Consider the following 23,676-nt stretch of genomic DNA (forward strand, 5'->3'; position numbering starts at 1 on the left):
AAGATTTGTATGGGGATACAGTTACACTTAAAAAGCCAGGAGGAGAACACTGGTCTCACCAGAAGCACAGAAGGGTTCAAGCTTTTCACCTTACGGTAAGCGGAAGATAATTCAATTAAACTCAACTCTTAACCATCACTGATCTGACACTGATTTACAATTCATATTTAATTTATGTAAATTTGCAAAGAATGCACCTGTCAAATTGAGTCAGATGAGATTCAAACTGTTAAAACTGTTTTATATGTTTGTTTAATCATGTTGAAATGACAATAGATGCTCCAATATGTATTGTAATAAAGCTGCAGAAATACATGCTTCTCTATTACAGATTATTTAAGGCCAACAATGTCTCCTCAACAAATTGCAACAGTGCTGTTTATTCTGTCTTCAAAAGTATGCTCACGTAAGTTCTTTATTATATTTTAAAAATATAATCCTAACTAAAATCTTTGAACATTTTAAACAAATACATCACCTAAGCTGGTGAACGCATTCCTGTGTGTAAACGTAATTGTGTTGCATGTTATCTTGTTTACAGTTAAGCCCTAAAAAGATTACGTCTTAGATGCAAAGTAACCTATTCATTTGAACAACACATTTCTTCTTACTTCTTAAAATGCAATGAAAAAAGATTTAACTGTAAAAGGCTAAAGATTAGGGTGACGTCAAGGAGGAGTTCCCATTTTAAAGACTTGGACATTACCAAAGCTAATATGTAAATACGAGTGGAAACTTGCAAAAGAAGAGTTTGATTATTGTAATGGGAAAAAAAAAATTCACCACCAGGGTATAAGTAATTCAGGGCTCAAGTAAGTATGATGCGCATATGTGTGTGCACCATATTCACACACGCATACGGTGCGCTTAAACCTGTTCTGGTCTAATAACTTTCCCTGTAAAGACCAATAGTCAGGGCCACATTCAGAAGGATGTGGCCCCTGGGTCTAGGTGGGCCCGGTTTTGGTGCCCCACCAACACAAGATTATGTTACATGCGCTAATATATATAGCTGAACACCAACTTCAGGGGTTTTAGGCCTTGTCTACATGAAATATATTTTCATATATGAAATGTAACTTTGCAGTCAGACTTTATAAAAAGTTGCAAATAAATATGGCATCATTTCTAGAAATATTTTCATGCATACAGACAAAAAAATCACTGAAATATGCAAAAGAAGATGTGGAGCTTTTATAAAAAGTCCATTGTTCTTCCATCTGTTAGAGTTGAAAGTCAGGTTGGAGGTGTGGCTGTTTTTTAATATATATTTCTCAGGGTTTTCTCCACAGTTCAAAACATGCTTATGATGACTGTGCCTCTGTCTCCTGCATCAGTAAGCCTATATGTGAACAGCCACCTGATAGGCTGAATAGGAGCCCAACCCTGTTCCTATGCTGCTCCTATGATAGAGCATCATTTTTTAAGCGTATGGGTTGAGATTTGGTCTAGGTATTGAATTAAATTTGCGCACACCTACCAAACTTTTTTTTTTCTTTCTGTTGAATGTTACAAGTGCCAAAACCTAAATACCCTCCTGCTCACTGCTGTGAACAGAAAAGCTTGATGCAAGGATCATCGGGGGCCAGGAGGTCCAACCGTACTCGATCAAATACCAGGCCTCCCTGCAGACTGAGAAAGGGGAGCACTATTGTGGAGGAACACTGGTGGACAAAGAGTGGGTGGTGTCTGCTGCCCACTGCTGGAGACCGTAAGAACTGAAATTAAAGAGATGTTTGATTTAAATTGCATTTAATCTCTGTTTCATTTTCATTTTATTTTTTTATTTCATTTACTTAGTAAATAGTTCATTAAAGAGATCATGAATGAAAAGCATAAAAAAGTTTACATTTACATCTGCCCCCTATTCACATAAATAGAAAAAATAGCTTGAATAGCTTATCAATTCATAAGACTGTTACACGGACTAATAAGACTAATACAAAACATCAGCTTATTTAATACCACTTCGCTTCATCATAAGGATTTTCAAATTTCAATTTAGTTCTTTTTACCTCACTCTCAATATTGTTTGATAAACTGACACATTTTTAATACCACTTCCTCCTAAATATTCAAAACAGATTTTTACAAATTTGTTTTTTGTAAATCTGTTCTGATTATTGTTTGGTAATTTTTTTACATGTAATTTATACATATACTTTAAAATGTTCTACTTAATTCATTAAGTTTCAGTATGTTTAACTATATAAATATTGGGTTTATGTAATCTCTGTGTCCACTTCCACTTTTGACTCTAAAACAGCTCTCTCCTGTGAAAGAAAAATCATATTTATGAATGTTTTACAACTACTACCCCAGGCTTCCACACAAAATGTCAGGAACAATCATGTCTGACAAAAAGGCCTTTCTGTTTAGTAATTCCTTCACCCTATTTTAAACAGCAATAGCTTTGAATATTCTGATAATTGGATAATCGTTGCTCTTTGAATGGGACTGTTTGTTTTTGACTCCTAGGAGCCACTTGATGATTGTGGTGTTGAGTGAACACAACCTGCGTGAAACAGAGGGATTTGAACAGAACTTTGGTGTCTCAAAAATATATGTGCACAACTACAACTATAAGACATTCAACAATGACATCATGCTTATTAAGGTTTGCAGACGGGGAGCGGTGGTGAAATAATAAATACTACGTAATAGAATTGACAAGGACTATTTGCTCATCATTTCACTGGTTTGTGTTACAGCTTGATAGGCCAGCAGTGCTGAACGCCTACGTCCAGCCAGTCAGGCTGCCTGATGAAAACACCCCCCTTTTAAGAGGGAGTATTTGCACTGTGAGTGGGTGGGGTGTGACACAGGTTTATAGTTACGCGCTGTCTCCGGTGCTCCGAGCTGTGGACGTGACAGAAATATCGCTCTGCTACTATTACTACTGGGGCAGGATCACTGAGAACATGATGTGTGCTGGATCTCCATATGGTGGCAAAGATTCCTGCCAGGTACAAAAAAAACAGTTATTCTTCAAGTGTATATGTCATTATGATCAACTTTTATTTCAGGTCTGACTAAGTAAGATAAGTTCATCATCCTGCGCTTGGTCATCCACAGGGAGATTCTGGGGGTCCACTTGTCTGCAATGGCATCTTTGAGGGGATTGTCTCCTGGGGCATCAGTTGTGCAAATCCATATTTCCCTGGTGTCTACACCAAAGTGAGGAACTATGTGCCATGGATCAGCTATATCATGAATTCTGATTAAACATTTAGCTTTAATCTTAATAACATCAAAACTTGTAACGCATAATTTTGCCTTCATATCTGCATGGTACTATAAATAATTTTTAATATAGCATAATAGTAAATCATTATGTAATGTTCATGTATTAATTTCTCCCATGCTTCATATAAAAGTCTTTCTTGCTTTTGTGGTTATTTGGATTAAATATTATTGCATTAGAATAAACTGCAGAACTACTTTTCTGAATGTCAAATGAACACAAGTGAATTATTTAGGTGGTCACAATTAAGTAGTAATTTATTTTGTTAAGAGATTTCTAACATATTCCTAAATAAAAGCATTTTTATTGGATCTTGTTTCACTTAATAAAGAACAGCATTTTTATTTTAATAGTTATTGGATCAAGATAAACTGCATAGTTGGCTAAAGCTCTAAATGAGCTCACTCAATTTTTTTTTTCCCCACAAGCCATTTCATGTATGAATCATTATATATCAGTTGATTGTCTTGAATATGTATATTTCAAAGACTGTTGACATGTCTACTTAACTGTATGGCATGCTTGAAAATGTTCTGACAAATAAATACATATTGTTATATACCAAGTGAAAATGGTAAAGTAATTAACAAAGTATGGCTGTTTAAATACACAGTGATTTTTTTCTCATGATCTGATATTAAATCAGACTCTCACCATTTCCTGTTTTGCTCTGTTTGGATTACCAGGACTATTTCTGTTTGGTAGTTCCAGAAGTTTGCAAACATTTCCATAGTAATTGGTGCATTTTAACAATTAAAACCTTGGACCAGGTTGGGTGCAGCTTCGGAAGACCACATCACAGTGCCGCTGTTGTCAGCTAAAAATAAGAAAGTAAGGCTATAATTCACACATATTAATCAAAGTGAGACTATCAATTTCAGTTGTAAAATTCAACATAAAAGCATGGAACCATCCTGTCTTAATTCAACAGTTCAGCTGCTTGTGGGTTAAATGTATAAATCACAGTGTAACAGTTTTTGAATGTATATTTGCAAAAGTGTAGTGTCCTGTATGACATAGCTCAAATAATGTCAAACAAGTTTCTTTTAGATGAGAATGAGTTTACTGTACTCAAGTAGCCTCTACAATCCAACAAAAACAACAGACACCTTCAGAATACGGTGGGGAAAAAAATATTCGCGTAATATTTTTGTAGCCAACAAATCTGAAATAATGTGTGATTTTTATATCAATATGAAATAAAAACTCTGTGATATGATTCACACACTTGTTGAACCTAAGTAATAAAGTAACCAGTGAACGCATAAAAGCAGATCGTCAACACCATTTTTTGAGTAGCTGTCTTGATTACTAAGTAAGATTAAGATTGAATTGTCAAAACTTATATACGAAATGTGATATTTGGGTTTTCTGTTTTATACAGCATTTTATTGGTCTCTCTAGTTAAGGTAGACACACTCCTGCAGTTTCTTTTCCACCAGTTAACTGTTTTTCAAAATAAATAATTCCTGCTGTTGCACTTTTTCAACGCCAGATGTCACTAAAAATAACGCTTAAAATATTAACTTCTGTGGCGCATGCGTGGATGGTGTTGTTTTTGTTGCGCTAACAGTCCGCTACCTTGGAACAGTAAAATCGGGACTGAGGGTCACAGAAAGGGCTATTTGAGCCTCCTTTTCTGGGTTCATCATGTCTGTGAAACACGCCATTAGCCGAGGGCTGGAGCTCGGCCGGTCCTTTCTTCAGATTGGTCTCCTTAAATCAGGCGGCCGAGTCGCAGCAAAGCTCCGAGCTGACCGTTTCCGTGTAGGCCCGTCGGTCCGCACCGTTCAGCCTCAGGCTTTCCTGCCGGCCCGGTACCGCTATTACCGCACCTCTCTGAAGGGTCTGGCGGCTCAGCTTCAGTCCGCCGGTTTTAGAAGGAGGTTTACCGGCGCGTCGCCTCGGAACAGGGCCGTGTTTCTGGCTTTTGGCCTCGGTGTGGGGCTTATCGAGCAGCAGCTGGAGGACGACAGACAGAGCGCTGCAACATGTCAAGAAATACAGGTATGGTGACCTAAAGATAGATTCTGATTCAGTAGTTCGATTTCTTTTTATTTCTCTATCTCACTGTTTACGTTTTAATGATGTTTTTTAAATCTCTTTCTCACTGTTTATTACATACTGTTTTTATTTTAATTATGTAAAGCACTTTGAAATGCCTTGCTGCTGAAATGTGCTATACAAATAAAATTTGATTGATTGATTGATTTCAAAGCCTTCAAGCAATCTTGACTGCTTTTGAAAATTCATACTTGGTTTGGTCAGACCTCAATAGAATTATTATGCATTTCCCACATTCAGTATATTTTATTTTTAACCAAAGGACAAATAAATGTTGTGGCCAGGAATGATCTCGTGTAGCAGTCAGTCTAGCAACAAATCTGAAGAACCTCTGACTGAAGACTGTTGCTGTGAGAAGGCTATGAATTTCATACCAATAGGACAATATTTGGGGAAAATAGATAGGGCATGCAGATATTGGCAAGCTAATAATTTGCTTTGCCAAAAAAATGCATCCACCTCCAAACTTGAAGAAAAAAAAAGCTGAGTGAAATAACTTTTTCTACATATTCACATTTGTTCTATGAACTGCTGGGATGAGTTTCTACTGGTAAAGGGTTCATATCAATAGGACTTGGGATGCAGATATTGACAGGCTAATAGTTTATATTGCCAAATAATGCATCTCCCTACTAGCTTGGAAAAATAAAGAGTTAAGAGTGAAATAACATTTTTTTACATAATCACAGTTGTTCTATGAACTGCTGGTATGAGTTTCATATCAATAGGATACTATTTGGGGAAAGTACACAGGGCATGCAGATATTGGCAGACACAAAATTCCTATTGCCAAAAAATGCATCCCCCTCATAGCTTGAAGAAACAAAGAGCTAAGAGTGAAATAACATTTTCTACATAACCACATTTGTTCTATGAACTGCTGGTTTAATTTAGACATGGTTTGCCCAATATAAAGTGAAAACTATCCAAGTTAGTTAGAAATATCTTGTAATCTGTTCTTCCTCCCAATGTGCAGGCTGTGTTTAAGAAGAAAAAAATCCAGAGCACACTGAGACCTTTCACCTCTGGATTCAAACTGGAGGACTACGTTATAGGGAACCAGATCGGTAAAGGCTCCAATGCGGTCGTGTATGAGGCTGCAGCTCAGTTTTCTCACCCTAAGGAGACAGAGAGAGACTCGACACTGGTGGAACTAAAGGACAATGAAGAGGAAGTCCAGAAAGTGCGATCTCCGGCATGCTGCTCCTTAAGAAACTTCCCCTTGGCTATCAAAATGTTGTGGAACTTTGGGGTGAGTAATTTGCAGCAAATGTTGTTATATTTCTCACTGTTTATTCTATGTCACATGCTGTTCGCATTTTAATTATGTAAAGCACTTTGAAATGCTTTGATGCTGAAATGTGCTATACAAATAAAATTTGATTGATTGATTGATTGATTGATTGAATAAAAGCTTTAAAAAATAGCTCAAATTATTAGAGGTGCTGTCTGAATCAATTGGAAATGCTCAAAAATAGATTTTATTCAGTTTAATTTTTTAGCAAAATTATATTTTTGATTATTATTTTATTATTATTATTTAAGAAAAAGCTAGGCAGCTATGCTAGCCTAATACGACTAATTTAGATTACAGAATTTTATGCACAAACCTATTTTTGTTTAAATTTAAACTGATGGAACTTTCTAATTTTTGGGTGTTTTTTGTACACAGGCTGGATCTTCAAGTGAGGCGATATTAAAATCTATGTCGCAAGAACTTGTCCCATCTGGTCCTCTGGCCTTAAAAAAGGAAAAAGAGCGGATTACCCTGGATGGGTAAATATTATGTGTTCGGATTCTTGTAATCCTGTCCTGCTGTTCAGATCAAAGAACTACAAACATGCTGATGAATCCTTCTGGTCTCTCTGTAATGCAGACGTTTCGGAGTGCTTCCCAGAAGAGTTTCAGCTCACCCAAACGTGATCAGAGTGTATCGGGCTTTCACCGCGGACGTGCCGCTGCTACCAGGTGCGCAGGAGGAGTATCCAGATGTGCTGCCAGCCAGGCTCAACCCAGCGGGCCTCGGAAACAATCGCACTCTTTTCCTGGTCATGAAAAAGTATGGCTTAAAAATGTTAAATATGACTTGCCATATTTAATCTAAAACATCCCACCGTATTATCAGGTTTAACACATGCAGTGCTTCATTAAGCTCCTGTTGTTTTTGTTTTCTAGCTATCCCTGCACACTGCGGCAGTACCTGCAGGTTTCCACACCCAACCGCAGGCAGGGCTCTCTGATGGTGCTGCAGCTCCTGGAGGGGGTGGACCATCTGTGCAGGCAGGGTGTTGCTCACAGGGATCTGAAGTCTGACAACATAATGGTAGAGTTTGACTCAGGTCAGATGTAAAAACACACACAAACATAAAAAAAAACATGTTAATCATGTTTCTATCAGATTTTATTTAATATTTTGGCCCTCTTTCCTTTATTTTTCTTGAAGGTGGCTGCCCCCGTTTGGTAATTACTGACTTCGGCTGCTGCCTGACCCAGAATGACTCCAGCTTACAGCTTCCATTTAACAGCATGTGGGTCAGCAGAGGAGGAAACGCTTCACTCATGGCTCCTGAGGTGAGTCTAAATACTTCAACCACAGTAAATACTTTCTGACACAAGTGAAATATTTCAATATGAGGCTTCAGGATTAAAATGGCCATGATGTCCGTTACCTCTTGAAGTGTCACTTTGTCACATTTTGTAATGCTGAAACTGCAAATCTCAATGTGTTTTGTTGGGATATTTTGACTTTTTAACCCCTAAATAAAATTAGAATTTATTTTATTAGTATACTGAATCCATCTGTGTGTAATCTAAAGAGTTTAGCAAACCTGTGTGTGGAAAACTTAACACAGCACATCAAACTGAAGTATGTCTATTTAAGACATAATTTGGAGCTGGAACCATTAAGGAACATCTTTGGGAAGATTTAAAACTTGATGTTGTTGTTTATTTATATCAAAACATTTCTAAGACTTTTGATTTACCATTTTCAAAATAAATTCAGTTACTATTGTCTAAAACCCTCAAAAACTGTATGTATTGTTGCAACTGCTAGTTTAGTTTTGCCGTTTTTTCCACCTTTTGTTCAAATAGCATATCATAAATTTGAAAATATAATTAAATGTAGTTACTGTGTACAGTTTAGTAATACAAAACACATTTATTAATGAAACTGGTTGTCTAAAGAGCTGCATGACATATGGGAAACAGTATTTGGGGCTGATTGCTGTCCCCTAGTAATAAATTATTTTTATTGTCACTTTTCTTGTCATCACAGTAATACCACAAAATTTTGTGATAAAACCTTAAGTCTGTATTCCCCATGTGTAAAGTTAATCAAGACATACCTTGTAAAATTTAATTTTCCTTTTGCTTGATTTTGTGTCGGATTATTGCATAAAAACCAAATAAATGCACTGAAGTTTGTTGCTATTATGTAAAAGAAAAATGTGAAAAAGCTGAATTGACATACACGCTTGTGAACACACTTTGTGATGATTTATTAATGTGACAATAAAATGATGTGTTAAAACTCATTAAAATGTGTTGTTCTTGTCTCCAGGTGGTGACTGCAGCTCCAGGCCCTGATGTGGTGATCGACTACACCAAGACGGATGCCTGGGCTGTGGGAGCAATCTCCTATGAGATTTTCGGACAGCAGAATCCTTTCTATGGAGCTGCGGGATTGCACAGCACAAACTACCAGGAGAAGCAGCTGCCTCCTCTTCCTGCCTGTGTTCCAGCTGATGTCCAGTTAGTCACTAAACTGCTACTCAGGAGGAACCCAAACAAGGTAAAAGCAGGTTCCTAACTTAACTGAAGGATAAGTTAGGACCAAAAAACAGCACAAATAACTGGAACCTGCACTGAATGCATTATTCTTCCTCTGCAGCGCCCCAGTGCTCGTGTTGCAGCTAACATGCTGCATCTCAGCCTCTGGGGTCGCAAAGCCCTGGGTAATCTGGACAGCGCTGGCATGAGAAAGCTGGCTGATTGGCTGTTGTGCCATTCGGCTGTGGTCCTCCTGCAGGGCTGCAGCGGCCCCAGTGGGAACAGAGTGGAGGCGGAGCTTCAGAGGAGCTTCCTGTCTAACCTAGATCTAGAAGAGCTGCGCGCCGCTGTAGGCTTCCTCCTTTATGGGCAAGATCAGAGCAGGGCCTGCATCATGTTTCCATAAATTCACTCAAAACTCAGAAAACTCTTGTGTGTTTAGTTAATAAGCTAGTATAAGTGTAGTGCTGTTAGTGTTATGCATCATTTTACCAGTTGCAAAACTGCAACTGGATTGTATTATCCTTCTTCTGTGCGTTGTACACAATGTCCCACACAAGTCTTCAGTTGTGTGTCACTTAGCATATATCCATTTCTAACTAGTGCTCTGCATTTAAATCTCAGGGTAAAAGACATCAGTGTCTCTGCATCAGTTTTTCTTAATGTAACTCCCCCAAAATGAATTGTCGATAATAGAGAATACTGATGGCTACTTGTAGTTGGGTTGTTAAAGATGTAAGATCTTTTATTTATTTTTTTAATACTTACAAGAGAGAACCACAACACATACAGTAGTTTTTAAGCCACAAAGTTGAGGCCAATGCAGATTTTTTAAATTAAAACAATGCATTGCACTTGTTAGGCTCTACTGTGTAGGGTAACGTAGTTGCCATTTCCATTAAACACCTGGTTATCATTAAATGTAGATAGTTCTACATTTTTCTGCATGCTTTCTGAACACAATACATGGAAAAAAATATAAAAAAAAAAACATTTGTTTTGCTGTTTGCACTTTATGTCCAAGTTTGCACATTTGCTGAACTCTAACCAAATATTACAGATGAGGGTGGAGGGAAACTAAATGAAAATACTGAAATTTGTTAGTGTTAAGAAATGTTTGAAAAATAAAAGAATCTGAAAGTCTGCAAGTCTGATTTTTTTTGTGTGTGTAGAAAAATTTTGTTTTGTTCAAAGAGGGAAGCTGAGTTGATGCTTGAATTCCTGTGCAGATTTCCTATGAAACTTTGTCATTTGCTCAAACATAAAGCAATGAATAACTGTAGCTGTTGGGTTCACAGAACCAAATAAAAACAAGAAGACTTCAGTTTAGGAAACTTTATTAGAGATCCAATCTGACAGGAAAGAATCTTGTGGTAACCTAATATTTAACTTCAGAATGGCGGAAATGCGCTCATCTTAACTCATCCTCACACTACATTTAATACTCCTCTCCTTCCTCCTCTCCCTCACCCTCAATTGAGTCGACTCCCACCTCTTCATAATCCTTTTCCAGAGCCGCCATATCCTCCCTGGCTTCAGAGAACTCTCCTTCCTCCATCCCCTCACCCACATACCAGTGGACAAAGGCCCTCTTGGCGTACATCAGGTCAAACTTGTGGTCGAGCCTCGCCCAGGCCTCTGCAATGGCTGTGGTGTTGCTCAGCATGCACACAGCCCTCTGGACCTTAGCGAGGTCACCACCAGGAACCACAGTGGGCGGTTGGTAGTTGATGCCAACCTTGAAACCAGTGGGGCACCAGTCCACGAACTGGATGGAGCGCTTGGTTTTAATGGTGGCGATGGCAGCGTTGACATCTTTGGGAACAACATCGCCACGGTACAGAAGACAGCAGGCCATGTACTTGCCATGACGAGGGTCGCACTTCACCATCTGATTGGCCGGCTCAAAGCAGGCATTGGTGATCTCAGCCACTGAGAGCTGCTCGTGGTAAGCCTTCTCGGCGGAGATCACAGGGGCGTAGGTGGCGAGAGGGAAGTGGATACGAGGGTACGGCACCAAGTTGGTCTGGAACTCCGTCAGATCAACATTCAGGGCGCCATCGAAACGCAAGGAGGCAGTAATGGAGGACACGATCTGGCTGATCAGCCTGTTCAGGTTGGTGTAGGTGGGGCGCTCGATGTCGAGGTTTCTGCGGCAGATATCGTAGATGGCCTCGTTGTCCACCATGAAGGCGCAGTCGGAGTGCTCCAGGGTGGTGTGGGTGGTCAGGATGGAGTTGTAGGGCTCCACCACCGCGGTGGACACCTGAGGAGCCGGGTAGATGGAGAACTCCAGCTTGGACTTCTTGCCATAATCCACAGAGAGACGCTCCATCAGCAGGGAGGTGAAACCAGAACCGGTTCCACCCCCGAAGCTGTGGAAGACCAGGAAGCCCTGCAGGCCTGTGCACTGGTCAGCCTGGAGTAACAGAAACATAACGTGAGCCATTTTCCAATCTTACCACAAATTTTTGTTTGGATTTTGGTCTCAACTTTGAATGTAGTTTGATATAGTCCATATAGAGGTGCACAAAACTGATATTGTGATTTATTTTTATTTTTTTTCCAACCCTGTAATATATGTTGTAGTGCCCAGTATTAACATCTGCTGCTGTGAGACTCTGGCTGAATGTGACATAAGTTTGAAAATGCAGTTTGATGGCATTTGGAAGATATTAGCCAAAAATGATTGGGCTCCCAAAAGTCTTTACAATATGAATATTGCACACACTGTAATTGTAATAGATTTGTGAAATATTGTGCAGAACTAAGTCCATCCTATACAGAATGGGATTGCCACCAATTAAGTCATTTATGAGGATTTTGGATTCGGGACCAAAATGTTCAGCTTTGGTCTCTCTGACCAACAGATTTGTCTACCCAGGCTGTGGAATCTGCAGCTTAGGTGGTTGCTTCTCTGATTAATGCTCTCCTTGTGGGATCTGTCAGTTTTGCACTGGGTTTATTTTTGGCAAATCAAACTAAAAAGGTCTGAACACAAATGCATGCCACACTTTTCAAATTTTTATTTGCTAAAATTTTTTGAATACAATAAATTATTTCCCGTCTACTTCACACTTCAAATAAAATGCTTTATTAAATTAGGGAAATTCAGGGACTACTTTGTCAAGAGCCTGCTTTGTAAAATTGACTCACCAGTTTGCGGATCCTGTCCAGAACCAGATCGATGATCTCTTTTCCGATGGTGTAGTGTCCGCGGGCATAGTTGTTGGCAGCGTCTTCCTTCCCAGTTATCAGCTGCTCAGGATGGAACAGCTGGCGGTACGTCCCAGTACGGACTTCATCTAAAGAGATAAATGCAATAAGATAAATTCTCCAGTTTAATCAGTAAATAATGAGACATTAATATTTGTGGAATTTACCAATGACAGTGGGCTCCAGGTCCACAAAAACAGCTCTTGGGACATGTTTTCCAGCTCCAGTCTCACTAAAGAAGGTGTTGAAAGAGTCATCTCCACCGCCGATGGCTTTGTCGCTGGGCATCTGTCCATCAGGCTGGATCCCATGTTCCAGGCAGTACAGCTCCCAACAGGCATTGCCAATCTGGACACCAGCCTGACCAACATGGATGGAGATACACTCACGCTGGAAAGACAAAGCAAAACGAAACATTTTTCATTTGCACCAAAGGAAACCGTTTTTCAGAGAAGATTGTTCAAACTGAGGTCAAGGACAAGAATGGTCAACTCTTCTTTCTCAGGCCATGCATGTATTTTTCTCTGCTTACTTCAATTTTTATTTTTATTTTTTTTTACAAAGATAGCAATTCATTAAAATTGTGAATCTTTTTTTTGTTGTTTTTTTTGCTTTAAATAAAGCAGTGCGTTTTGTGCTGCGACACCAAAGTGTCAATTGCTCAGAGGATTACTGTAGAGAGAGGATTATCTAGGTCAGACGTTGCAGTGTGGTGGCTGGGAAGCTCCTCTCTGCTCAGCCTGTTTGCCATTGGATTCCTGCTGAAATAGATTTTATTTCTGGTGACAAATATATACATATTTCACCCAGTTTTGTAAAACTGCTTTTTAATTTTTAATGGATTGCATTTGGTTAAGTGTTGGATTTATTTAGTGTACATTTACATAAGGACGCCTTACAGGCATAGACAACCAACCTGATAACTAGTTAATAAAACATGGTGGTTAAAGAAAGGCATGCTGATTTAGAACAACCCTTATATAAGTGAAATATTTCAGACAAAACTGAAATACATATAATAATATATTTATTATAAGGATTTTACCTATTCAGATCGTCAGCAGGTCGAAAAATGTATCAAGACAAAGCGCAATACAGAAATGGCCTACGTTCCTTAGATTAGACCTTAAAAATAGCAGCTTTGCAAATAAAACGTTTGCAAAGAAAATGTAAGGCATGCTTACCATGTTCTCTTGTCGATGTTATGCAATGCAATGACACAGGTTCGGAGGAGAATGTGCGTCCGTGCTGCTCTGTGGATGAAATCTGCTTTGGTGACGCACCGCACGCGTCCTCAGGGAGGATACAGAGGCGCGCGCACCATCCACCACCACCCACACAAACCAGACATCAACCTGCATGAATGATGCGCAGACAGGGAGACGCAGCCGATCCGAGGAGGGTATCTGGTACAGAAACATTTGGCATGAAAATAAATAAACAAATAAATCAGAAAATGGTGGATGGGCTAAAGATGAGGAGGTGCGCCATTTTATTGGGAAATTAGGGGACATCCAGGGTATGGATTCTTTCAACACATTGCCCACATCCAGGTGTAGTGCCACCAGATGATATGTCAAGATATGTATCAGATTGTTTATATTGTTTTATTATTATTTTTTTTAACGTCAGACCAAAATGACTGAACCCTTTTAGGAAACTGCCTGTGCCATCCTTAAAGCATTTAGATATTTTTTCTCCCACGCTTTTTTGCAGGATAGTTTCAGCCAAATTGGAGGGCTATTAAGCACGAACAGCCTGTTTAGGGCTCTCCATTTCTCCAAATAATCAGAGTTTAACGAGGCCACCCACAAACAGTTTTATTTTTTCTTTTAAAAACCACGATTCTCTTGCTGCTTAGAGTTAGTAATAAAATGATTTCCGGCCACACTCCATCGGGCTTCTATAGTAGGATGCAGGATTTATGGAGTATGGCACGCTGAACATGTAGAATGTTTTTTATTATTATTATTACCAACCTAAAAATCACAAACTGTAATGTGCAGTAGATGAACTCTGATCTGAAGTGAGGCTCCTCCCACAGCGCGCCTCCCTTCTGAAAAATATGACCTTTTGCTGCATTCAAGCTCCCAAGTGCGTTGTATTTTTAATGCTCACAAGCACAGGATTAATGATTTAAAAAATCTATCTGCCAGCTGCTGTGATATACATTGTGTTTCTTTATTCGGATGAATATTCCAATACCTAACATGTACACGGTCAGTTAAATTTTAACTGCATATTATAGATTCTTGTCATGCAGTTTGACGGATAAATGATTACGAGCTTATAAACGTAGCAGAGTAGGTGGCCCTTTCACACATGCCATAATTTGCTTAAGCATCAGACATGTTTTCATTTTGGAGAAACTTAGGTTTAACTCGTGCAGCAGGGGTTTTCTTTTCCTTTCCCCGACAAGCTTTGGGTCAGTGCAGGAGCCGAACTGGAGGGTGCTTAATTCCGAACCGAGACAGCTCCGGGAGCCGATATAATGTTCCACCGAGCGCCGAGTTTGTTGCACGGGTGTCTGGGATCTCCACCATGGCCAAGTTACCTTATCGGGAGACGACCGACGGGCTGGACGCGGCGTTCATTGGTGTTCCGATTGATACTGGGACTTCGAACCGGCCAGGGGCAAGGTGCCATTGTTCCTCCTCTGGTGGTCAAACTTAGAAAGAGTGTCATTAGTGATTTACAGTAGTTATTTACATGTAGCTGACTGCTATTGCGTAATATGACGTCGGTCTTAAGTTTTTTATTTTTATTTTATTTTTTTTTTACTTACTGCAGCTTTAAAGAGAATTTAAATATCTAAAAAAAGAAAAAAGAACGATAAAGTTGAACCCATCAAGGTATTACTGGACGAATATATAAACAAACTAACTTTAGCATCAAATAAAATAATGTATTGCATTCATTTGTCATCTAATTGCTTTGAATCCATGAAGGATGAAGGAGTTCCAAGATTATCCACCTTTATACATGAAAGTGTGCAATACTGTGAAAAGTATTTGCCCCCTTAGAGATTTCTTATTAATTTTACAGATAATCAAACTAGCCTGAGTGCAGTTGTCAAATAATAATTTCCTAAACCAGCCAGGTCCTAATAACTGCTCGTCTCACCCTAGGCAGCAGTAAAACTCATCATTCGTGTTTTTGATTACTGGCAGTGAGCAGAGGGATTTTGGCCCACTTCTATTTGCAGAATTGCTGTAAGTCAGCTACAGTGGAGGATCTTAAGCAATGAACAGCCTGTATAAAGTCATCCTAAAGAATCCTAATCAGAAGTCCAGACATTGACTAGGCCACTTAGTGTGCTTCAGATTCAGTTTTCACAAATGTCCAAGTTGTGTTAGAAAACTTTTGTCCCCTAATCTTTTTGTACTTACTCAGTCCACCTTTGTCTGATATTAAAGTTTGCTTGATGATTTGAAACAATTAAGTGCAAAGAAAAACAAAAACAACTAAAACACAATGTGCACGGGGTTTGCAGGGTAACAAATTTAACTGCATGTATTAATGCCTACTCTTTTCACACACTCTACAGGTTTGGTCCACGCCAGATCAGAGCAGAGTCTGCCTTGCTGAGGGCTTACAACAGTGGCACCAGGGCAGCGCCTTACGAGTCCCTGATGGTTGCTGACATCGGGGACGTAAACGTTAACTTGTACGATTTGAAAGACACCTGCAAGCGCATCACGGAGGCCTACAGAAAAATCCTGGCCACTGGCTGTATCCCTCTGACTTTGGGTGAGAGCAGCTGAGATCACATATATCAACTGTTTGCTAAGTAAATGATTTAGCGCCTGGAGACAAAGTCTCACCCCTGTGTGCAATAATTAATTATCTAGTTTGCTCTTTCATACCTCAGATGTTAAGCAAATGTTGGTTTCTGCAGGTGGCGATCACACTATTGCGTACCCAATACTGCAAGCTGTAGCAGAGAAGTAAGTATCCATCATTAGAAAGAGGAACATGATTGAGATTGTCAAAATTCAAGATTGTTCAACCAAAGTGTACATATAGTTATTAAACAAAAAATTGAGAATTTAAACCCTAATTGAGCTTTCGATTACTTATCCACGTTCACCATCCCGTTTTAGGTACTTAATAGAAGAGAAATTATTTTTCCATTTGGGTTTGATGCAGAACAGAAGCAGCCCAGTGAGTTGTGGTTCTCGTTGGTTATAATTTCATTAAACATAATCTTTTATGGTCTGTTTTCTGTCAGGTAGATATTTCACTCCAGGCATTCCTAAGGACCTGGCAGCATATATTGTTCCAAAACCTTGAATCAAAATTACTATTGGTGTCTTCGCAAATATGTGTCTTGGCACTTCATCCACACCATAAAAGTTGCTGAACGTCTTTTTTTTTCTCTTTAGCTAAGTGGATTTAGTCTTGTTGGCATAGAGAAATGAATTTCAGCTTTTAGATTAATCAGTGCAGTTTCAGGTTAGTTTTCCACCTCCAAAACGTGTTTAAATTCTTTACTGATATGTAGCTTTTTCCTGGCATAGTAGCTGCACAACAAATTTACAAAGTTCTCTTGAAACAGTCTGTTTTTAGTTAAAAGGCTAATGATAGAGGTTTATTTTAAGCAGGTATATTTGTTTTTGAGGCAAAACTGTCCTTCTAGTAGTTCTGCAGAAATGAAATCTGAAAACATAAAGCTATGATTCTCATTCCAGAATCATGGATTCTAGAAAGTTCTAGAACAGAGATATGCAACCTGCATTTCTGCCTCCAGTTCAGCCGATTAAAACACGTTTAGAGCTGCAAATATAACGAGACCTTTTTATTTTTTTTTTTAAAAAAAAGGCAGTTTATAGTTTTTGATAAATGCTGTCAATACAAAATGTTTTTATTTTTAAAGAACCACCATAGATCTTAAAATAAATAAAAGCATTAAATGTTTGCAAACAAAAGAAGAATGCATAGGAGGAGAGTAGGAGTGTAGAATGAGGTTTGTGACACATAGAGATTATGTTTTTAGATCTGTTTTGATTTCTGATGTGTGTATGATCATGTTTTTGCATAAAAATATGTGTACTGTTGTGGAATTTGCGTAAAAGTTGCAGAAGCTGCTTTCTGCTTACAACAAGATATAATAATTTTCATACATTAAAATCATTTCCAGAACCACATGATTCCAGATTGAATCATGCGACCCTAAAACATTAATAACAGATAGATAAAATATGTCTATTAGATACTCCACATTTAGTTGTCTGTGTAATAACTTGTCAGGCATGGCCCTGTGGGTTTAGTCCATGTGGACGCTCATGCAGACACCAGTGACGTGGTTCTGGGGGAGAGGATCGGCCACGGCACCCCGTTCAGACGCTGTGTGGAGGAGGGGCTCCTGGACTGCCAGCGGGTGGTCCAGATCGGCCTGCGAGGCAGCGGGTACTCAGCGGACTCGTACGAGTGGAGTCGGGCTCAGGTACAGTCTGGGTTTCTGTTACATGGTGCTGGTTTCACACCATACCCAGTGACAGTGTTAGAAATGTCACACTGCGTAGTTAATGGTTTGGAACCTGTAACCAGTCAGTTCACGGCTGCACTGTGGTGAAAAGTGTTTGGAGCTTCTTCTGTCACTTCTTCCTTCCTTTTATTGTTGTTCCTTACTTTCTTCCTTTTTTAAATCATTTCCTTTGCACTTTCTTTCTATTCTATTCTCTTTCTTTACATCCTTCTATTTATCAAACATTGTTCTTTAGTTCTTTCCATCCTTTCTTCCCTCTTTCTTATCCTTCCATTATTTCAATTTTTTGTCTTCATTTGTTTCTTCTCATTCTTTTTTTATCATTCCCTTTCTTTAAACGTGCTTTTCTCATTCCTTCCATCCATCTGATCTTGATTGGTTACTCTTGTTTTCTTCTATCCTTCCCTGAATTCCTCATCTTCTAACTCCCTTCTTTCTTTCTAACCTTTGTGTTTTCTTTCTTATACCCTCTATGATTCCCTCCTTCTTTTAGTCTTTATTTCCTTCCTCACTTCCTTCCTTCTTTCTTTGCCTTCTCTGCTTCCTTCTTTTGTTCTTCTCCCCTTCTCTCCTTTCTTCCCTTCACCTCTTCCTTATTTCTTTCTAAACTTTTTTTTTTCATTCATTTCTTTCTTCTTTTGTAGATTATCTCTTTAAAGCCTTGCCGTGATAGAATGTTGTTCAGTAAATTTATAGTAAACTTTTGTATTTAAACTTCTGAAATCTAGGCCAAAAACAAGCTGAGGATCTTGCTAGTTAGAATTTTGAAACAATGCATGTACGGAAGTGTGTAAGCTCCTTTATTATAATCTGAGGCAGCATTATCAAAATGTCTGCATTCCTCTGCATCATTCACATTGTAAGAATCCTTCACTTTATCACATTTAAGTCACAAAGCAATGAAAACGATCCTTCATCTTCCCATTTTTTCTGACCTGCAGGGTTTTCGTGTGGTCCAGGTGGAAGAGTGTTGGTTCAAGTCTCTCTCGCCTCTAATGTCTGAGGTGAGGGCTCAGATGGGCGCTGGGCCGGTTTACCTCAGTTTTGATATCGACGCTCTTGATCCAGGTTTTGCTCCCGGAACAGGAACACCGGAGATAGCAGGACTCACTCCCATACAGGTAAACACAAGCAGCAGTCATTATAACTTGTCAATAAAATGCTAATTTAAACATTATTGGCTGAGTTTTACCTGTAAGGAGATTCTATTTTTTATTTTTTTTTACATCTAATACTAATTTTAAGAAACCAAAGATAATAAATGAAGGCTGTACTTTAGCCCTTTAATTTTACACGTTTTCCTGTCTTTAATTGGATCGATAAAAGTTTGATCCATCTATTTAGAATCGTATAAGTTGTCAAAAGTATTTTTCTCATAAAATCACTGCTAGTTGAAATATGTTTTGATATGTTTTTCTTTTCTCAGACACTAAAATCATTTTTAAAATCTTGAACTTAGGGAGTTGAGATTATCCGAGGCTGTCGGGGTCTTAACCTTGTTGGATGTGATCTAGTGGAAGTTTCTCCACCTTATGACACTACAGGTACTTTACACAATCGATTCTTAAAAAAACACTGTTATTATTAGTTTTAAAGTATTTTCTGTAGTTTTTTTTTTTTTTAATAACCATGTTATATCTACTTTCATTCTCTTTAACAGGAAACACAGCCTTGACTGGGGCCAACCTCCTCTTTGAAATGTTATGTGTTTTACCAAAAGTGAAATACTACTGACCTGGATGTAATATTTGGTGCTGCTTTTTAAATTTTTAAATATTATCAAAGGTTAACTTGGGTGCAATTCTGTTTTAAAAAATAAATTTTCATTTCCGATCCAGTCTTATTTGAATTGTAATTAAATGTTATACTTTGATAATTACATATATTAGCAATTTAACATGAGCTGGAGTTCTTTCTCCTGTAAAGAACCTTAAAGTGACATTTGTTGGGAATTGGCTAATAAAATAAACTGAACTGGACTTAATGGAGATGTTTAATGCTTAGAACTTTATTTTATATTAATTTATTCCTGAATGTGACAGGGTCTGTAACATTGACAGAAGTTCTAGTTGCATTCTGTGTTTTTTCTTTTCTGAATTAAAAAAAAAAAAGATTTTATATACACGTAGCTACAGAAAAAGTTAGAACTTGTGGAACCAGAAAAACTTAAAAGCAGTGAATCTCAAAATTAAGAGAGTGTAATTTGTTGGATTTTTATCAGTGCAGCAAAATAAACGTGTCATTTTATTGCAGTCAAATGATGACACAATAAAAAGAAAAGTTTGACTCATCCTCACCAAAAATGCCAATAACTGTGGACTTTGTTTCACATTTACCTACTAATCATCTATTGCCATTTTATTATTAGACAGCAACGTACAAGGAAAACCTGTTGGGTTGTGTAAGGGTTAAAACACATATATTTGAAACACTTACTTAGTGTCAATATGCTGGAAACAATAACAGTTTGTCCTCTTTTTCCTTTATTTAGCTCTAGATTAGAATTAACACCACAAAGAATAAAATTATACAGCATTCAGTATAATTAAATGTGCATCAGGCTCTAAGGGCGTTGACCTTGTGCGACAGGGGAAGGCAATCATTCTTTGGTACATTTGTTTTCTACAGCTGCACTGGTTGGCAACACGCACTGTGCTAAAGTTACATTGACTGCATTCGGGTTCTGAACTCTTAAAACCAACGTCATCTTAGACTATTTAGAAGCAAGAAGGAACAATAATTTAAATAATGTATTTAGATTAAGTATCAAGTAAGAAATTTACCCTGCTGCAATTATTAACCAATAATGTTTCTGTACCATCAGAGGGGCTTAGACAATGCTGCCAATAATTGCAAGCAGGACAAAACAAGCAGGCGGCATTGTTTATCCCAGAATTACCAGTTTATTTAACATTTTTGGAGCATTTTTCCACATCTTTGCTGCCAGCTGAAGGCAAGGGAGGAGTCTCTAAATCAGACCGCTGTGGTCAGAAAGATGCTTTAAGAATGCGCTCACAGTCAAAGAAAGGTTCACTCCAGAAATGAACTCTCTCGAATGTCCAAGAGTGTCTGAGAAAGGCAGACAGGAATTCCAGCTCTGAAGCATGCAGCTAACTTGAGTCAAGATATAGTTTATATTTATACTTGGCTTCATGTTAAAAGCAACACTGCTCCAATTATTTTTTGCAGAAGGTCTTGTATATTCCTAAGCTCCTGTGATATGACGCTGTCTTTTCATTTAAGATGTATGAACTATGTTGTATTGGAAGCATAATGTTTGTACTTTGACCATAAAGCCAGATGGTGGAACACTGACTGAATTCCAGCCCAAGTTGTTATTAGCCTTCTCTGTTTTTGTTTCACCTTACTTAGTGAGCAAAGGAGAGTCACTCCTCTCCTCTTCTATTTAGAGCTCCTCTTAATTGGCAGCAGCTGTCCTTTTTAAACTTCAGAGTGATTCAGGAAGCTTCCTTATACAAAATAAACAAAACAAAAAACAGATGCAACCATCCAGCTGACAGCACTCAGCAGTTTTTCCTGCAAGTGGTAAATGTTGAGGACATGCAACACAAAGCCTTTCATTGTTCCTCAGTTTTTGAAATTTAACTCTTCCCATTAATATTTAACTGCTTTGTAATAAGTCTAAGCAAAACGTTGTGCCAGCAGAGGGCGCTCAAAGTATTCTGCTCTTACGATTTTTAAATTCTGCTGATATTACAAATTAAACTGGTTTTAATGGCTGATTTATTTTATTTTATTTTTTTACATTTTGAAGCTTTTTAATTATTTAAGACTTTATACAACACTTACTTTGGATGACTTTTGGGGACCTTAAAAATATGCTGCCAGAGGGTGTGGAAAGCATGACAGAAAGTAAGGAACAGGTTTATCACAAGGTGTAAAAGCTGTTGGTATGTTTAGGGTAATGCTGTAATGTTTGCTTCAGTCCCACGAGTGAACTGCTATTTCAGATTAAATATTGGACAATCTATACATAATCTCTGCATTAATGCTCAACCTTATCTCTGATAAAAATGAGTCTTAATTTTTATCAAGGTAAAATAAAAGAAGAAATGAAGCAAAACAGCTTTATTCCTCCATATCTGTTAGTGTTATTGGTATTATTCCTCTATAACTGTTAGTATTATTGCAAAATAATAGTAAAGTATTTCAACAATATTAACAATTTTTTCAGTTGAGTGTTATCGTCACTGTGATTATATTTATACACAGTAACTTAGTCAAGCAGCCAAAAGGCCGATGGTAACTTTAGGGAGAGATCCAAACCTCGGGTGAGCAACGCTGGTGATCCACAAATCCAGCTGATTAGTGCATGTATGGACTGTCAAGATTTTATGCAAGACTGACCACTACCGGATATCCTTCCTGTCCAGCATCACCACCCGCGACTCTTTGAAGAACCCTGGATTATGAGTTACAAAGTTTAATTTCCTTTTGGGATAAATGTTTTACTCCATTAAAATCTGACAGAGGTTGAAGGATTTTGCAGTGGAGAACTGAAAACATATGTACAAAGCTTATAGAAACATATCATTGCCCCAATACACAAGCGTCACACTTAAATATTATTTGTGATGATTTGTGGTTTAAACAAAAACATTCACAAAAGGTTTACGGATCTGAATTGCGCAAAGCACGGCACTGCATATGTGGACTGGAGTTTTCTTAGGACTCCATTCATGTGAGAAGAGTGTGGTCACCGTGTAAAAGAGCCAGCGTGGGTCTAGGTGGCGTCTCCCCCACGCTGGGATTAGCTGTCCTTCTCTTTCAGCCCTCGCTGAATTCCATTCCGCCTTTTACTTTCTCGGCTTCCCTCTCTGCGCTCCGGAGGACTTCCCAGTGACTTTGCGTGGCCGCATTCAGCCCCACTCTGACTAACTCAAAGTCTCAAAGTACTGCTGCTGCTGCGCAGGAAGGAGAAGAAGCAGTTTGGAGGTCTCGACATTTGGCGTGTTTCCGCAACCTTCCCCCTCTCCCCTCTTCCTTAGGGAAACGAGCGCGAGCAGGGAATAGTTTTTACCTGTTGATGAGGTCCCACGGGTGGCAGAGGAGCAGGCGCATACAGTGTGAAAAAAACTCGCTCCAGCACCGGACCGCGGGAAGCGAGTAAAGGACCTCGGGATTTTTTTTTCCTTTTTCCCCCAGCAGAAGCAGCCTTTGCTGGGTTGGTGGAAAAATGGGCTCTCCGACCTCCTGGAGCTGTGGACTTATGGTGTCTTTGATACTCGCATGTCAGCTTGTTTCTGTAAGTGAACTCCAACTTTTATCTTTTGCACTTTTAAGCACTTCGCTGGACAGATTCAGATAAAACATATTCCCCTCAGGTCAAAGTAACACATTACTTCCTTTATGCCCCCTGCGGGGAAAGAAAATGGTGTTTTTGATTTATGTTTTTATTTATGTTGCGTCAGTGGCGCATGCAGGTGGGCTGTAAACTCTTACGAGCATGTTCTGTAGAGGTGCGTTTAGAAGTAATGGGACAAACCAGAACCCGAGTGAAGCCGGGCTAAGTTTGTCCATAGAAACAAGCTATTCATAGTCTCCCCTGGAGCGCTGGAGCTTCTCAAACTTTCTTCAAGCTACACTCTCTGTTTTCTGCTACGTAGGAGAAGATTGTGATTTTAAAAAAAGCATGAACTAATCAGATTCCTTATGATTCTTTTAATTTTGGTGCCTGCAACAATATTCCTTCAAAATAAAACCTCCCCAAAGTATGGAGAGCTATACATGCCACAATGTAACACATGATGAAAAATATTTTACAATTAGAGGAGAATGCTTTTTAATAAATTAGCATATATGTTATTGCTCATTTGAATTTCCATAAGTAAATCATAAAAAGTGAAAAAAAAAATCCTGAATTGAATTTAAA

At 38.6% G+C, this 23,676-nt stretch overlaps 5 protein-coding genes across 23 annotated transcripts in view; 4 read left to right on the top strand and 1 right to left on the bottom strand.

Moving 5' to 3' along the window:
* Window positions 1-3,900, top strand: LOC103156798 (trypsin-3). Its single transcript, XM_007578972.2, has 6 exons — window positions 1-95; window positions 332-406; window positions 1,558-1,711; window positions 2,479-2,617; window positions 2,712-2,966; window positions 3,076-3,900. Exons 2-6 carry the CDS (start codon window positions 349-351, stop codon window positions 3,223-3,225), a joined length of 756 nt encoding a protein of 251 aa, XP_007579034.1. The 5' UTR covers window positions 1-95; window positions 332-348; the 3' UTR covers window positions 3,226-3,900.
* Window positions 3,901-4,765: 865 nt separating this feature from the next.
* pink1 (PTEN induced kinase 1) lies at window positions 4,766-10,222 on the top strand. The gene is made up of 8 exons (XM_007578974.2): window positions 4,766-5,251; window positions 6,285-6,560; window positions 6,981-7,084; window positions 7,185-7,367; window positions 7,484-7,647; window positions 7,752-7,879; window positions 8,871-9,101; window positions 9,201-10,222. The coding sequence occupies exons 1-8, from the start codon at window positions 4,895-4,897 to the stop codon at window positions 9,483-9,485; spliced, it is 1,728 nt and encodes a 575-aa protein (XP_007579036.1). The 5' UTR covers window positions 4,766-4,894; the 3' UTR covers window positions 9,486-10,222.
* A 177-nt stretch (window positions 10,223-10,399) lies between these two features.
* On the bottom strand, window positions 10,400-13,584 carry LOC103156799 (tubulin alpha-1B chain-like). The gene is made up of 4 exons (XM_007578973.2): window positions 13,480-13,584; window positions 12,463-12,685; window positions 12,236-12,384; window positions 10,400-11,498 (listed from the first exon to the last, which is right to left on the bottom strand). The coding sequence occupies exons 1-4, from the start codon at window positions 13,480-13,482 to the stop codon at window positions 10,518-10,520; spliced, it is 1,356 nt and encodes a 451-aa protein (XP_007579035.1). The 5' UTR covers window positions 13,483-13,584; the 3' UTR covers window positions 10,400-10,517.
* A 144-nt stretch (window positions 13,585-13,728) lies between these two features.
* Window positions 13,729-19,780, top strand: agmat (agmatinase (putative)). Its single transcript, XM_007578975.2, has 7 exons — window positions 13,729-14,934; window positions 15,843-16,045; window positions 16,194-16,242; window positions 17,546-17,741; window positions 18,725-18,904; window positions 19,243-19,327; window positions 19,444-19,780. Exons 1-7 carry the CDS (start codon window positions 14,645-14,647, stop codon window positions 19,515-19,517), a joined length of 1,077 nt encoding a protein of 358 aa, XP_007579037.1. The 5' UTR covers window positions 13,729-14,644; the 3' UTR covers window positions 19,518-19,780.
* A 2,172-nt stretch (window positions 19,781-21,952) lies between these two features.
* Window positions 21,953-23,676, top strand: part of hspg2 (heparan sulfate proteoglycan 2) — a 119,899-nt gene continuing 118,175 nt past the window's right edge. For 4 of the 19 annotated variants that reach the window (XM_016664629.1, XM_016664631.1, XM_016664633.1 and 1 more), the window contains exon 1: window positions 21,954-23,049. In XM_016664629.1, the coding sequence (XP_016520115.1) occupies window positions 22,981-23,049 (69 nt within the window). In that variant the 5' untranslated portion in view covers window positions 21,954-22,980. Of the gene's footprint in view, window positions 23,050-23,676 lie in introns of all 19 variants that reach the window. The other 15 variants (XM_016664638.1, XM_016664636.1, XM_016664632.1 and 12 more) reach the window with 10 other exon arrangements.

The sequence above is a fragment of the Poecilia formosa genome, unplaced genomic scaffold (assembly GCF_000485575.1).
Source record: "Poecilia formosa unplaced genomic scaffold, Poecilia_formosa-5.1.2 Scaffold501, whole genome shotgun sequence".
In the NCBI taxonomy this organism is placed as follows: Eukaryota; Metazoa; Chordata; class Actinopteri; order Cyprinodontiformes; family Poeciliidae; genus Poecilia; species Poecilia formosa.

Bases quoted from the DNA above. Each gene is read 5' to 3' on its own strand.
- LOC103156798 (XM_007578972.2), top strand. From the start codon at position 349: ATGTCTCCTCAACAAATTGCAACAGTGCTGTTTATTCTGTCTTCAAAA. The intron at 407-1,557 runs GTAAGTTCTTTA...TGCTGTGAACAG, and splicing joins GTCTTCAAAAGTATGCTCAC to AAAAGCTTGATGCAAGGATC. The intron at 2,967-3,075 runs GTACAAAAAAAA...GGTCATCCACAG, and splicing joins GTGGCAAAGATTCCTGCCAG to GGAGATTCTGGGGGTCCACT.
- pink1 (XM_007578974.2), top strand. From the start codon at position 4,895: ATGTCTGTGAAACACGCCATTAGCCGAGGGCTGGAGCTCGGCCGGTCC. The intron at 7,085-7,184 runs GTAAATATTATG...TCTGTAATGCAG, and splicing joins GAGCGGATTACCCTGGATGG to ACGTTTCGGAGTGCTTCCCA. The intron at 7,648-7,751 runs GTCAGATGTAAA...TTTTTCTTGAAG, and splicing joins AATGGTAGAGTTTGACTCAG to GTGGCTGCCCCCGTTTGGTA.
- LOC103156799 (XM_007578973.2), bottom strand. The intron at 12,385-12,462 runs GTAAATTCCACA...TTATCTCTTTAG, and splicing joins CCTGGAGCCCACTGTCATTG to ATGAAGTCCGTACTGGGACG. The intron at 11,499-12,235 runs GTGAGTCAATTT...CTGTTACTCCAG, and splicing joins TGGACAGGATCCGCAAACTG to GCTGACCAGTGCACAGGCCT.
- agmat (XM_007578975.2), top strand. From the start codon at position 14,645: ATGTTTTCATTTTGGAGAAACTTAGGTTTAACTCGTGCAGCAGGGGTT. The intron at 16,046-16,193 runs GTGAGAGCAGCT...TGGTTTCTGCAG, and splicing joins CTGTATCCCTCTGACTTTGG to GTGGCGATCACACTATTGCG. The intron at 18,905-19,242 runs GTAAACACAAGC...TCTTGAACTTAG, and splicing joins CAGGACTCACTCCCATACAG to GGAGTTGAGATTATCCGAGG.